This window comes from Oculina patagonica, chromosome 1 (genome assembly GCF_052425735.1).
Source record: "Oculina patagonica isolate OP01 chromosome 1, crgOcupat, whole genome shotgun sequence".
NCBI classification, from domain to species: domain Eukaryota; kingdom Metazoa; phylum Cnidaria; class Anthozoa; order Scleractinia; family Oculinidae; genus Oculina; species Oculina patagonica.
In genome coordinates this window covers 48,059,780-48,076,054 of record NC_135758.1, presented here as the reverse complement: position 1 = coordinate 48,076,054, position 16,275 = coordinate 48,059,780, and the positions used below count along the sequence as shown (strand labels likewise).

Here is a 16,275-nt window from a genome sequence, read left to right as displayed (position 1 = left end):
ATTGAAGAACTCTCTTGAGTGACAACTTATCATGGGCATTTTGCTTCCATTTCAGCTATGGAACTTTTTTTGATAAACTTAGGTTGACTGTTGCCGATTAAAAATGCATGTTTCTCAAATTTGTCTCTCTTTTTTTAATCTAAACTGCTTCGGTCAAAGAGCAAAGAAATATTTGTCACAAATGCTGATGTGAAGGCTTAATGATTCAGGTTTTCAACCATTTGCTATTTTAATACGTCAAGAGATAATGTTCTAATACAAATAAATGAAGATGAACAGATGTCTTTAAAATATATTATATTTCGTAACTGATAATTTTCACATCAGTCTTTAGAAGTCTCTCGATGATTAACACGTAAAAGGCCTTCTTGCCTGAAAATGAAAACCTGGTTTTGGATTCTTGGCTGGTCTCTTTCTATCCTGACGATAACTGGAAATGGATTTATTATCTTCCTTGTTTGCAGCAAACGCCAGCTTCGCACCAAAACCAACGCGTTTATCGTTTCACTCGCAGTGGCGGATTTCTGTGTCGGGATGAGCGTTGTTCCACCAATGTTTTTCTGTGAGATGGCAACCGGCTGCGACCCACAATCTTACTGGATATCTACTGTAAGGTGGCTGTTCGGGTACACGTCCGTGACGAACTTGTGCAGTTTAGTACTGGATCGCTACATTGCTGTTGTCAAGCCTCTAAAATACTTGACTTTTATGACGCGTCGCCGTGTTATTCAAATGGTTTCCTTGTCTTGGGGAATCCAAGTTCTCTTAAGAATGTTTTCCGCACTTAGCTGGTTTTATTTTAAAATATCTTATTTCCTTTGGATAATTGTGATATTTTTTGAGTCCTTGCCATGTTTAATTTTGATATTCTGCTTTGCATCCATGTTACATGTTGTTTGTAAGCACGATCGTGCTGCCCGCATCACAGCACAACAGTTACGTTTCAACCATCACGTTTTTTTCAAACCTCAGGAGAAATCTGCAGTCAAACTTATGGCAGTTGTTATTGGCTTGTTTTTACTGTGTTACGGAATCTATATTCGTTGTAGTTTTGCAAGAATTTTTCATGATCGCAAACCATGTAATGACGAGGAATATAAAATACCTCTTTTAATTTTAAACTCCGCCATTAATCCTGTAGCTTACGCTTTCTACAAGAGGGACATAAAGAAGGAAATTAAAAGATGTATTAGTTGTGTCATCGGAAAAAAGCGAAACAAAATTGAATCTGTTTATGAAGACAATTGTTTTACTCTAGAAAGCTAGACTTTGTGAATACTATGTTTCTAGTTCTTTATTATTAGTTTTAAACAACGAAATAAAAAGGCGTAAATTAAAAGACGTGCCCGTTGTATCAACGTGAGAAATTTAACAAACTTTAAAATCCTGCTAAGTAGACAATTTTTAACTTTCGAAAGCTATACTTTATAACAAGGAGTGATCTTCTAGCGAAATTAAACAGGAATTGTTATTTGTTATGAGTATAATATTTATGAACATAATTAATAATTAAAAGGATCTTGAAAGGAAGAGAAAATGCGGCGGTGAAATCATTTTCGTTTGTTTTTGAGTAAAAATAATTAACCAATTATTAAACGATATTTGGGGTGGAACCCTGAACTTAAGAAATTGGAGCCATTGTAAAATTTAAATGCACTTAATGTATTTTTGAGGTACTTGTTGTCGAAATTAACTCCGCTAGGAACACTGAAATGGGGCTTTTGGTTCTTTGAAGAGGGCTGTTTTGTGTCAAGGGTTTGTGTCTTTTGTATTAATATAGAGAAAATAAAAGCGTGGTTGTAAAATAGAATGCCTGTTCAGTTTATTCGTTGAGGCTGCACGATCAATATGGCAATATGCCCGTTCTGTTTTCCTAAAGCGACACCAGGTGATGTGCAAATAATTAAAACTGACTAACGTTTCCTGCGAAAAACAAACTTGTCAGGAACATAATGCACTTTAAGCATAAATAAGTGACTGGCTATTAGCGAAACTGACAATCTAATTAAAATTGGCTACGCAAGCGCGGTCTAATTTTCGGCATGCTGCCCTGGGAGTGCGCGCAAGTTGAATTGCCGAAACACAAACCAAAACTATAAATAAACTACTTCAACTGAACTTTTTGTTGAATAGGTTGGTCTCTGGGTTATGCTATGCTTGGTTTCCATCGGCCTTTTTATAATTAGCTTGGGGCTTCGCCCTCGCCATTTATCAGCCTATAGAAACCTCGAGCTTTTCGTGTTATTGTTAAATAACCTACTTGCAGCTTCCGTTCTAGAAATGGTGATCAACGTGCTTTGTTTGGTAGCTTTTAAGATCATTTAACTGACATTATCGCGCAAGTTAGTAGTTTTAACAATAGCCTGGCAATTCTGACAACAAACTTCAAAGATATGAAGAAGAAACCATATGCAAAACAACGTCAAGGTGGTTGATTGACATTTGATTGGTCGAGACGATCGCAAAACAAACACAACACATTAAAATGTCAGTCAAAAGCTACATCAAAAGGCTATCGCACGTTCTGGGCTAATTACACCGCTGAATGTTTAAAAGCTTTAGACACCTTTATTTTCTACCAGACCATTTACCTGTATTTCTTCTTGAATTCCTCTTTTTGACTTAAATAGATAACAAATGTTAGAGAATTTTACTGTTGTGCTATTTAGGTCAGCTGGATGAATGTAAGTGAAAATTGTTTAAAGGTTTTGAAAGTTGTTTTTTGGGGGAATACATATCTTACTCGTTTACGTTTTATTTCTGGTTTGAAAATCAACAATAATAACTTGCGTCATTAGAGCAGTTTTCAATTGAGTGTCGTAAAACCAAAACCAAAGTAATTACTCTGGCCAATCACAAAGGACACAGACAATCCAGTGAACCAATCAAAACTCGAAGCAAATACATGTAGCTGGCACGAAGCGCGGGAAAACGTGCGCGAGCTAGTCACGATTGGTTTTGGTTTTAGTTCTGATTGGCTGAGAAAGTGGCGCGAGATTTTTAAGCCAATCACTGAGCGTAGTAATTCAAAACCAAAGCAAACGCAATTTACTTTCGACACTCAAGTGAAAACCGCTCTAAAGATGAAAAGCAAACAGGCCGGTCAGTCTCCTTCCAAAAATAAAGGCTGCGGAGGAGACATGTCTTAGTTTAGATAAGTATGTGTTTTTAGTCTGTTAACCAGCAGACCCTATCCTTTCGCAGCTTTCTTTTCGTCGAGCGCGTGGGCGAAAGAAAAACAGAAATCTCCAATGAGTGATAACAAACTGAAAATGGAACAGGAAATGGTTTAATTGCAAAAGTGCAAATATCGACAGAATACACGGAATGTTTTAGAACCTTTGACACCTACACATTTAGCTTTAACAAGGCTCATCTCTCAGACCATTTCATTTGTGCTCGAATTCGTTTTTTTTTTCATAAAAAATAAAAACAATATAAAAGGATTTAACCGTTGTGTTTGTCTAAGACATCTGGAAGATTGTGAGAGAGAATTTGCTAAATGGTTTGGAAGTTATTACTTGGGAGAAAACACATATTAATCTTAAGCGTTTGCTTCCTTGTTTTTTTTTTTTTTTGCACGTCAAGGTAACTGTGTGAAAATTACCCTGAAATAGAATGACACCTCGAAAAAAAGTATACTCTAAGGTAGAAAAGCACCAAAGAGTGAAAAAGAAACTGAAGATGAAACAAGAATGGTTTAGTTGCAAAAGTGAAGGTACCGAAAGATAATTGACGCCACGAGATATAAAAAAAGCAAAGAGGCCGATCTCTTTTTACGTCAATGCTGTTAGTCTGCTAACAAATATTTTGTTGGCGTCGAAATCGCGGACGATTTGTCCTTCTTCTAGTGTGAAATCGCCTATTGGGTAGAAAGCCCTTAGATTGCTCTACAAGATGGCTAATTTGTATAGGCTATGACGTCATATAATGTCATTAGTTCCGCCGTCTTGGATTTCACATTTTTCGAAGAAAGTCAGAAGATAACAAAAATCAAGCCAAAATATAATGGAAAGTAAAATCATACGAATTTTGCAATTTTGTTAAAGGAAACTGGAAAAATTTGAGAAAAAATCAAAAATCATGAGCACACAATTGACATATCAAAAAGTCCGTTTATTATTGAACAGCATTTTAAAGTAAATGTTGCTGGTTAAATCCCATTTTCAGAATTAATAATCTAAACTGCTCGAGTCAATAAACAAAGAGTTATTCATCACGTATACCGATCTGAAGGTTAATGATTTAGGTTTTCAATCATGTGATCATCTACCGTAATTGTCTCGTAATGGTTTAGGCATTCCTGTCTTGCGCATACTACACCAATAATGCTAAAGAGTAACTTTTAGCACACATTCGTTTAAGTTTTTCTGATTAATAGATTGAGACCTCTGTGACGACAAAATTATTTTCTACGGCAACCTCAAAGGAGGTCACCTTACCTTGTTCAAAACTTTAAAAATACTCCGTGAAAGATTTTGTTTATGTTTTCGTTTGATCAACAAAAGATAAGCAAGCAGCAAGCAAACCACCCTCCGGAAAATGGAAGCTTGATTTAATTCTTGACGGGTATCTTTCCATTCTAGGTCCTTCAATAACTTAATACATGACAACGTAACTTCACTGAGTCCAACAATTGTTTTAACTTTCAAGCGAGTGAATGTAAATTACTAAGAAAAGGTTACATACTAGTGGTAACCACAGGTTAGAAAGTGCGGGCCTTGACGCACTTAGAAAAGGTACTGGTACGAAAGTGCGCAATTTTAGATGGCAGTGTCGATGAATGATTAAATGGACAAAAGACAATTATCCCGTGTAACGCGTAACGCAAGGAATGCATGTTTTTATCGTTTTGGGAAGTGTAATCGAACACGCGGTGTGAATTGAGATGTGATTTTTCTCAGTCGGTAAACTCGCTATATATGTTTAACGTGGCGCGATTAATGATAAATCACGCTTAATTGCCGCTAACCGGCCGCGAACCAGTCAGAGTTGTTTTTTGTCGGATTGACTGTTTAGTGAACTGTAGTCGAGCACGCGGTGTGAATTGAGATGTGATTTTCCTCGGTCGATAAACTCGCTACGTTGTCAGTGTTATAACGAATTTCTCGAGAATAACCGTTGTTGGAATCATTCGCTTTGCCGTGGCTTATGCGTGATACAATCAGAGCAAATTTTCGCAAAAGCAACACCCGTAAAACAAGTCTGCAAATTGTAATGTTTGCAATCTTCCATGTGACAGAAGCCTAGATCTTATGTGAAAATCGTTCTTGGAGAACAGATTTTCTCTTCCGGTGTTACGACAAACTGTCGTGATTGACACATTTTTTGCATTCCGATCGCTCTTAGTGGAAGAACAAAATTTTCAACTTCCGGTTTGCAGATAGCCTTTAAAATCGTGGCGCGCACGCGTAATACGCAATCCGCTGGTCACTGTCAAGATTAGGGTTGCGGGCCTCTCTTGGGCCCGCAATAAATTTCAACCAAAAAAAATTATTGATAAAGCGAAGGAAATAAGAAAATACAATAAAATACAATAAACTAAAATTTAAGTTATACAACAACCTTTGGGTTGCGAAGTTGTATTAATAAACTATCAATCTAAAAAGGACCGTAAAACCAAAAATTACATAACGAAGCGAAAAAAAAAATTAACATACTCGTGTCAAAACTTGAAAACATGCGATGAACACAAAAATAGCCGCAATGATTATTGTCATTATCATTGTCATTATCAATGTCATATTGGCTGTGTCACATCAACGCCGCTTACTACAGTAAGTTCTCGTTAGACTTGTTCTAGTTATATGACGTCAGACTTGTTATATTAGTGCGTGCGGTCGACTTTGCGATCACACTAACGCTGTTAATTACAGTTAATTAGCCTTAGTTAGCCTTAGGATGACATCAGACTTAAAAGTAGTCTGAAAGAAGTATCACCAATTTTGATGGCCCAGTCAGATTAGGGCTGCACGGAGCGTCAAATTCCCCACTCTTGATGATTTTTTGGAAAGAGAATAACCTACATCAAACGAGAGAAAACTCCATTAAATATCTCCTGTCCTTGACTGCAACCCATACTGAAGATGTTTTTTCTTTCCTTTTTTTAACAAATAATTATTCATAAGCAGTCACACTCGGGCTGTGCATTATGATATTGGCTTGCTGAAAATTCGACTGATTTCTGCTATTTACTGCAAATTTATATAATTTGATTGCAATAATTTACGGGTTCGCTCAACGAGCCTAGGAGTTTATTCTTAACTGTTTCGGTCAAAAAGCAAAGGAATATTGGATGTCACCAATACCGTGGGAAGACTTAATGATTCAGGTTTTTAACCACGTGCTATAATTGGCTTATTTTACATCGTCAAGAGAGCAACCTTTAATATCAATTAAATAAGATGACAGATGTCTTTTAAATATATTCGTAAATGATAATTTTCATATCAGTGTTTTGAAATTTCTCGGTGATAAGCAAGTATAGTAAAACACCTTCCAGCCGGAAAATGGAAGCCTGGTTTTGGATTCTTGGCTTGTCTCTTTCCATCCTGACCATAACTGGAAATGGATTTATTATCTTCCTTGTTTGCAGAAAACGCCAGCTTCGCACCAAAACCAACGCGTTTGTCGTTTCACTCGCGGTGGCGGATATCTGCGTCGGGATGAGCGTTGTTCCTTCCATGTTCTTCTGTAAGATGGTAACTGGTTGCAACCCACACTCTCACTGGTACTGGGTTACTTCTGTAAGGTTACTGTTCGGGTACGCGTCCGTGACGAACTTGTGCAGTTTAGTACTGGATCGGTACATTGCTGTTGTCAAGCCTTTAAAATATTTGACTTTTATGACGCGACGCCGTGTTATTCAAATGGTTTCCTTATCTTGGGGAATACCAGTTCTCTTAAGAATGGTTTCTGCACTTGCCTGGTACATTTTTAAGACGTCTCTTCTCTCTTGGATGTCTTTGACAGTTTTCGAGTTACTACCATGTTTAATTTTGATATTCTTCTTTGCATCCATGTTACATGTTGTTTGTAAGCACAGTCGAGCTGCCCGCATCACAGAAACCAGTTACGTTTAAACCATCGCGTTTTGTTCAAACCTCAGGAGAAATCCGCGATCAAAATAATGGCAATTGTTATTGGCTTGTTTCTACTGTGTTACGGATTTTACATTCGCTGTACGTTTGTATTCTTTTTCAATGGCCGCAAACCATGCAATGACGAGCAATATAAAATACCTCTTCTAGTTTTAAACTCCACCATTAATCCTGTAGCTTACGCTTTTTACAAGAGGGACATAAAGAAGGAAATTAAGAGACGTATTTGTTGTGTCGTCGTAAAACAGCGAAACAAAGTTCATCCTGTTAATGAAGACAATTGTTTCACTCTACAAAGCTAGACTTCGTAAAAAGAGTATTTTCTAGTTCGTTAGAACTGTTACTTGTTAAACAGCGATTTTACAAGATTTTTAGAGAATTATGCGTAATTCGTCTTTAAGGCTGTCTTCGAAATTAACTTAGAAAGAAACGGTTGAAATGAGTCTAAGCCGCCATGACAAGGATTTGTATAATATTTTCTGTCTTAATGAAAAAGGAAAATAAATGCGTGTTTTAAAATATGGATGGTGCTTGAGTTAGTTGCTTTGTTGAACGAATCTTGTTTCAGCTAGCCAATAGATGATAAAATGCCTTGCCTGTTATTTTTTATGATCATTATACTGACTCTTTATGATTCCGCAGTGCCGTGCTTGTTAACTGATATTAGTTTTCTGAATAGCTTGTTCATGCTGCCAGCAATAAACTATAGCAGATATTGAAGAAGAAGCTGCTTTTGCAAAACAACTCCATACAAGGTATGTAAATTGTTTCGTGTATTAATTCACTTCGCGTCTCCTATTACGCTCCGTGGTTCGTATGGTTTTTGTTCCTCTTTTCTACTTCCTCAACAGCTGGTAAAGCCTGTTTTTCACCGGAGACCCAAGCAGGGGCGGATCCAGGGGGGGGTGGATTGGGTGGCTAGCCACCCCCCTTGATCCACAAGAAAAATGAAAATGAACACAAAAAAATAGAAAATAAGGACAATGACACTGGGTAAGGTAAAAAAAGTGTTAATATGTTTAGCATTTGCACCCTTTTAGTCAGTTTTCTTACTGTTTTCTTTGCATGAATCAAAATTGAACAAAGCGATTTCACAAGCAAAGCATTGACTCTCCAAGTCGTCTCCAGGCCACTTTGCCAGGGCTAAAAAATTCCACGCTCGTGGGTGAACAAAACAACGCACATCTGTTCTTTCGTGTAAGTTCGTAAATTCAACTTCAAATTTCAATCACTGTTCTTAAAGAACTAGAGTTTCTGTCCCAAATATAATTCAATGTTAAACAAGGTAAGTTGAAGAAAGGATAGTTTTGTCAAATTATCAAGGAAAACAGCGGTTTAATAGCTTAATTGAAAGATGTTTAAAGCTACTCAGAAATCACGTTTAAGAGGCTTCAACTTTTTCAAAAATTTCCGGGGGGAGCATACCCCCCGACCCCCCTGAAGTCTGCGGCCCATAATAATTTGGCACAAAATAATTTGGACTCCCACTTTAAAAATCCTGTCTTAAAGCCTGATAACCCCCCCCCCTCCTCCATAAAAATAGGGGCTTAAACAAGATAGTAAACAAAAATGTTTGTCAACAGCCACCCCCCTTTGAAAAATCCTGGATCCGCCCCTGCCAAGCACAACGGAAAACATAGGCGCAAGCATTTCATGCTAAATAAGAGGCCATTTTAGTTATTGTATTTAGTTGTATTTACTTATTTTCGATTATACGTTAAAGTGGAAAGTATTTATGTTGTTGATTTTCAAACAAGGAAAAAAGCGTTAATATTAATGGCTTTCACTATATTATAAAACAGACTGAGAAATGAGTCTTGTTAAAGCTAAGAAATGCAGGTGTATGTCTAGTGTTTTAAAACATTCCGTGTAATTAGCCTAGAACGTGAGATATAGCCAATTGATGCAGTTTTTAAATGAAATTTTAATGTAATTTGGTCGGTCTTTCCAACTTCTTGACTAATCAAATGCCATCAAGCGCACCCTGATGTTTCTTTGCATATGCCTTTTTTTCTACAGCCTTTCAGAATGGCCAAACTATTCTGAAATCCTAGCTGTACTTTAGTTTAATGATGGTGAAGGTTAACAATTGAAGCACTGGGGTCACCTTTTCCACAGCTGAAGCCGCAAGCGTGTTCTACGTCTATATTCCTGATAAACTTGATTAGCGTTGGAAATACCAGTTCTTTTATTATTTTCTCTTTAGTGGGTGCTGCTTTAGGAGAGCAGACCGTGCATATCGCCATATTTTTCGTATAGACACAACGAATCACATGATTAATTGATTTACAGGCTTTTTATTTTAGAAAACGCTTTTATTTTCTCTTTTATTACACCTAAGGCGGAAAATAGCAATCATTAGCAGGAACGGTTCTCTTCAAAGAACCAAAAATCTAATTTTAGTGTTCCTCACTGAGTTATTTTCAGACAGCCTTTAAATAAATTTTATTGGACGCTTTTTAAAGTGCGACTACTCGAACCAGGCCACCTTGAAGATAATTTGGTCAATTTTTTCTCAACAGACCAATGACGTTTAAGCATATTGATTACAGCTCTGTGACAAATTTTGTTACCAATGGAAGGCAAATATAAGTCCATTTATCCTAAAATTTGAAACTATCCTCTCCAGAAAAGGAAAAAAAGATATATATTTTGAAAGATACTAAGTAGGTAAGGCTGTTTTGTTCTATTTCGTTTTATCACTATAGTAATTAATAATTATTTTGTGCTCTTAGCATTCTAGTATAGTGTTTATTAAGCTGACTGTGTGTTCTGTGTTGTGCCTAAGAACATTGACGAAGAGGGAAGTCTCGCGCTCTTTAAATCAAGACTCATGCCCAGATCATCTTCAAAATTGTAACTTTTCAAATACATTTTTAAACCTTTCGATGTTTTTAATAGTTTTTATTGTAATTTTTTTCTTTTTTAGTATATTTGTATTTTTAGGGGAGTTTTATCAATACGGGTAAGCTCTAAACTCCCTTTTCGAATATACGTATATTATTTGTATATAAGAATTTGATTAAACATGTATGATGATGATGATGATGATGATGATATTGCAACACACAGTGAGCTACATACACATGCACGTATTCATTGCATATGTATGGGCCGGGGAAGGGAGGGCTGGATGCCCCCGCCCCTTGAGGTTCTTTCCTTATTTTAACAAGGGGATTTACTTTTTGATGTACATGTTGAATTTTTCAGTAGCTGTTCATTCATCCCTTGCAGAATATCGATACGTCAACTATGTGCCAATGTCATGGCAACGTCATAATTACAAGAATATCTTGCCAAAAATCGTTATTTTTGAATTTTTTCTTTATTTTTCCAATCTGTTAAAACAAAACTGTACGATTTGTTTAATCTTACATTCCATAAACATTCTGCCTTTCTTTTGTATCAATTTCAGTTGTTTGCTGTCTTTTTCTGACTTGCTAAGAAAATGGTGAAATCCAAGATGGCGGCTCTAATGAAGTCATATGACGTCAGAGCTAACAAAACATATGTCATTTTGTGAAGTGAGCTAAGGGCTTTCTACTCAGAGCAATGCAATGCAGTGCAGTGTACGGTGTATAGTTATAATTTGAAAATAGCAAAAGCCGTGAACGTTTGCTTGAACAAGCGAAAAATATCTGTCTTGATTTAATAAACGTGTCTAAACACTTTTGATACAATCTTAGTTCTGAAGCCATATCTTGGTAAATGAGGGCTAGTTTAAGCTCAAGTTCAACGTTAATTGCTCTAATTTATGTCTTTTCGAACCAAGCTAGAAGAGTGCATTTATGGCATTTTTTTTTTACATCATGAATTTTACTGAATTTAATTAAATTGTTTACAACATGAAAAAACATCTAATGAAAACAAACCTAAAAAGTGCCAGCGCGAGAGCTGAACTGAAACTTTCTAAACCCATGCATGGTCTAAAATGAACTATCAAAAAGCGTTGTGCATCGACGATCGCTTTATTTTCAAGGAATTCGGGATTAAAATAACCAAATAATTAATGACTCAGCGACACGATTCGCACATGGTTCATGTCAATTCGGGACCGGAAAACAACGCAAATGCAAATCGAATTGCTTCTCACTAACAAATCACAGAAAGTCCTAATCGCTTGCTAAACCAAGTGGCAAAAAAAAAAATCATCAAATAAACAGGTTCTATTGAATATAGAACCTGTTTATTTGATGATTTTTTTTTTTTGCCGCTTGGTTCTACTCTCATGAGGGTTTGAACTGATTCTTCCTAGCTCGACCATCAGTAGCCGTTGTTGTAAACAATATCCCGGATGTATAAAAAGGTTAGGTTAGGAAGGTTAGGAATGCGAGGAGCATCAAATTCCGCACTATTAATGGTTTTTGGAAAGATAATAACCTACATGCATCAAACTATGTGGCCTAATGGTTTGTGCGCCAGACTCCGGATCAAGCGGTCCGGGTTCGAACACTAGCCGGGGTCACTGTGTTGTGTTATTGGGCAAGACAGTTTACTCTCATAGTGCCTCTCTCCACCAAGGTGTATAAATGGGTACCGGCGACATAATGCTGGGAGGAGTACCCTGCGATGGACTAGCATCCCAATCAGGGGGGAGTAGAAATATTCCTAGCCGCGCAATGCTACGGAAACCGGGCTAAGCAACGGCAGTATTCGAGTGTCTACCATGTTTAATTTTGATATCCTACTTTGCATCCATGTAACATGTTGTTTGTAAGCACGATCGTGCTGCCCGCATCACAGCACAACAGTTACGTTTCAACTATCGCGTTTTGTTCAAACCTCAGGAGAAATCCGCGATCAAAATAATGGCAGTTGTTATCGGCTTGTTTCTACTGTGTTACGGATTTTATATTCGTTGTAGCTTTGTGTCAATTTTCAATGACCGCAAACCATGTAATTGATTGATTGCACAAGACTTGTAGTTTCCAGAAAAGCTTTTGCTTTGGATCTTCTCGTAATCTTAACTGTTGTCACAATTTCCAGGATATTTAGACGACTTTAAAGGGGATTGTTAGAGGAAAATATTGGGAAGAAAACTCTCTCGCTCGCTTTCCTCGTATGTTTCATTCAACTCAAGATGTGAACACTGCGCCAGAAATTTTCGCGCCTCCTCATACTATCACTTCGTTTACATCAAAATGAAATGTCCAGTCGATTTAAACTTGAGAAGAATTTAATAAAACAATTATTCCATTCGCCCTTGTTGGATACGAGTCGTTATAGCCAACTCGGCGCTTCGTGCCTCGTTGGCTATTTACCACCTCGTATCTAACGCGGGCTCATGGAATAATTGTTAAATAACTCATGTGTTTGTTATCTTTTATGATCATTATACCGACTTGTTGTGTTTCTACTGTACCGCGGAAGTTAATTTCAGTTTTTAGAATAGCTTGACCATTCTGACAGTCAACTAGAGAAGATATAGAGAAAAAGCTGCATTTCCAAAACAACTCCATAAAAGGTGGCTTAATGCGATTTGATTGGCCAAAGAGATCAGAAAACCAACACAAAGGCATAAAAATGTCAATCAAAAACTACGTAATGTTTTAGTTTTAGACTCATGCAGATTTGTCACAAGTCGCATCCACATCATTTTGTTTGAGTTTGAATTTTGTTTATTGAAATATAATAATAATAATAATAATAATAATAATAATAATAATAATAATAATAATAATAATAATAATAATATGAACATTATATTGTCTTAGTTTCATTGCACACAAAAGGAACCGTGTTATAATTGCCTTGAAATCGATTGAAACCTAAAAAAAAAACAGTTCAATTCACTAGGGAAAAAAAGAACCGAAGAGGTGAAAATAAACCAAAAACGAACAAGGATGATTAAAGTACAAAAATGCAGATAATTTACGCCTTAAAGACGAAAAGCAAGCAGGCTGATCTTTGTTTAATCGGAGGATGTAACGTAATAACGCGACCAATTTCGGCCAATTCACGAATCACGCACAACTTGCTTTCACTCTCTGGGTCAAAACGTAGTTATACGCTTTCTGCTAATTCACAATGAATTATAAAGCGACTGGCCAACAACTAAACAAAATTTTTTTTTCTTTTTCCAGTTGGGAACTGGAATTATGTATATTGCATAACTATCAGATTATTAAAGGGAAAAGATGGTAGGATAAAAGTCTCAAGTTTCCAAGTCAAGCGAACAAATAAATTTGTCCTGAATACCCGAAATGTTTGATTTTGCGTAAAAAGCTTATTTCTCGGTCGTTTTCGCTATATATTCAATTTTAACTATAAACATAAGATTTGTTAGTTGTAAACAGCCAAATAAAAAAATGTCTATACTTAATCCTGCTAAGGAGACCCCTCGTAAGGTTTTTCCAAAATTTTGAAAAGAGGATTTCCTCTACAATGCTGAAACTTTCAGTAGCTGTTCATTCATCCCTTGCGGACATTTTGATATGTCAATCATCTGCCCATGATATTAAACGTTGCTATGTCAACGTCATAATTACAAGCAGGTCTGGCCAAAAATCGTCATTTTTAACATGTTTCTTTATTTTCCAATTTTTTTAACAGAATTGAACGATTTGTTTATTTTTACATTTCATGAACATTCTGGCTTGATTTTGCATCAATTTCCGTTATTTTGTGACTTTCTAAGATGATCCAAGATGGCGGATCCAAGATGGCGGCTCTAATGACGTCACGTGACGTCATATGACGTCACAACCAACAAAAATTATGTCATCTTGTAGAGTAAGTGACGGGCTTTCTACTTAGTGCTAATTGTCACAATGAATCAGAAAAGCGGGACTGGTCAATCGCCTAAATGAGATTCCAAAGTAGTATAATAATATTAATATTTTTAGCCAGTGAACGTTTGTTTTTATTATTTATACCATGCCATAGAAAATACAGCCAATCAGAATACAGGAAAGCCGTTGTATATTCGACGGTATTCAATCTTCCCATCGTGCGCTGCGATGGTATTCTCGACGAAATTTAGTAAGCGTATTTTCTATGGCATGGTATAAAATAGTTACTTGTATACACACTCGCCTAAAGGCTCGTGTGTATACCGAGAAAATACAAGTGACTTGTGGGATATTCCATAGTACACCACTCGAAAGCGTTGCATAACTAGTATGTCTAATCCTGGGTGCGCTTCAATCTTTAATTATTATTATTATTATTATCATTATTATTATTATTATTATTATTATTATTATTATTATTATTAATTGTAGAAAACTGGGGAAGCGTATTCTATGACTGGTCGGATACATGTGGTGTAAAATGTCACGAGTTTTTTCGTTGCAACGCTCGCCCTCTTCAACTGCTTGAGAAAGTAGAGCCTTGCCGAGACTTTGCCGGAGATTTCCTACACGCGACAGTTTCATTTGAGATCTTTTGAAATGTTTAAACCAAGAAGCTTGACGCTGGACACCACCTCGATATCCTTGCCGTTGATGATAAGGGACTTTATACTACCATCCTTTACCTTTAAACAATTATACATGTATTAATTTTTTACCCTACTTAAATGAGAGCCCAAAGGAAAAATACTGAAATCAATCACGTCACTGATGCCCTACGAGCTAACAACTATCCGTCCGATATTATTTCTTACATCCTAAAGAATAAATTCTCCAATCCAACAACACGTGCCATCCCTTCACCAGAAGAACTTGTCCATATGTTTTTAAATGGGCTGCGCCTCAGGAGCATTCCAACACTTACGCTGTACTTCCATTCATCAATGGTGTCACGTAACCACTAACAAGGATTCTTCGAAAGCACGACATTCAAGTTATTAATAAACCCCACAAGACATTACAAAAAGAATTCCCATCCCCTAAATTTAGACCACCAGTCGAACAACAACCAAATGTAGTGTACAAAATTCCTTGTGCTGATTGTGATTGGTGCTATGTGGGTGAAACCGGCCGTTGTTTTGAAACCCGCAAAAAAGAACATATCAGGAATGTAAAAACCTGTGCGAATGGCTCTAACATTGCGAAACATGCGTGGTCATTCGACCATCGCATAGACTTTGAAAACTCTAGTGTTATTGACAAAGGCTCTTTTCGTATTAGAAAAACTTTGGAAGCTTGGCACACCTCTGCTACTATAAGCATGCTGACAATAATTAACTCAAAGCCCATTCCAAGCCAATATTGTATTCTTTTTTAAAAAATAGCCTCTTAATTAGCACATTTTTACTTCGCTTTTGTTTTTCATTATTTTCTTTTTGTCACACCTTTCTTGTATATATTTTATCCATTTTGTATTCAATTTTTTATCCGTCGAAGGCTGTAGAGCGACAGCCGAAAGCTCATTGTTTTTAATATTTTTAGCCAGTGAACGTTTGTTTTTATTAAATAATAATAATAATAATAATAATAATAATAATAATAATAAGATTTATATAGCGCCATATTCATGGCTCATGGCGCTTTACAGTAAATATTATTACAAAATGAAATTTAGATTAGAAATTTACATCAGAGATAAAAGGAAATACTAACAAATAAAATAGCTAAGCTGTAAAAATGGAAATAAAACTAAGAACTCGGAGGAGCTGGAGGGCTTACAAAGGCGCGCCATAAGAGTAATTTTCCCACACGTCATCTATCTCGAGGCTCTAAGACTTGCGAGGTTAGAGGAACTTTCCGATCGGAGACAGACCCAAACTGTCAAAATGTTTCTGAATATAAACAATAACCCTGAACACAAATTATTCAATTTTTTACCTGCGCCCAATGAATGTCATTTTATTCTTTTTAATCTCTAATCTAGCAGACGATTCCACATGCCCATCTGCAAAACGAACAGGTTGAAACACATTTTTTTAATAGTAATTGTAAATAGTCGTTTTTCCTCCTTTTCATGTTTGCTTTTTTTAACTTAATGAATTCAACTTTTTTAACTTGTTTTTGTGTAAATAGATCATCTTTTAGAATTTTTTAGAAGATTTGTATATTTGTAGTTTTATCCAATTTAGCCCTTAAGCTGTAATTTGAAGGCTTCAATAAAGTATTTATCCCCCTTTGGGGTCACTACAAGACTTCCAACTAATGAAAATTTATTACAATTGATGCAGTCGATCGAGCCACCTTAACGCAATAACGCGCTCAATTTCGGACAACTCACGGATCACGCACAACCCTTTTCAGGCCCCGGGTCAAAACTTAGTCAT

At 36.4% G+C, this 16,275-nt stretch overlaps 1 protein-coding gene and 1 pseudogene across 1 annotated transcript; both read left to right on the top strand.

Annotated features, from left to right (window-relative positions):
• Positions 1 to 341: 341 nt before the first annotated feature.
• On the top strand, positions 342 to 1,749 carry LOC144651096 (octopamine receptor beta-2R-like). The gene has a single exon (XM_078510981.1). The coding sequence runs from the start codon at positions 379 to 381 to the stop codon at positions 1,264 to 1,266; it is 888 nt and encodes a 295-aa protein (XP_078367107.1). The 5' UTR covers positions 342 to 378; the 3' UTR covers positions 1,267 to 1,749.
• Positions 1,750 to 6,493: 4,744 nt separating this feature from the next.
• LOC144651090 (octopamine receptor beta-2R-like) lies at positions 6,494 to 7,402 on the top strand (annotated as a pseudogene).
• The last annotated feature ends 8,873 nt before the right edge of the window (positions 7,403 to 16,275 follow it).

Excerpts from the sequence above, each read along its gene's own strand:
- LOC144651096 (XM_078510981.1), top strand. The coding sequence starts at position 379 with ATGAAAACCTGGTTTTGGATTCTTGGCTGGTCTCTTTCTATCCTGACG.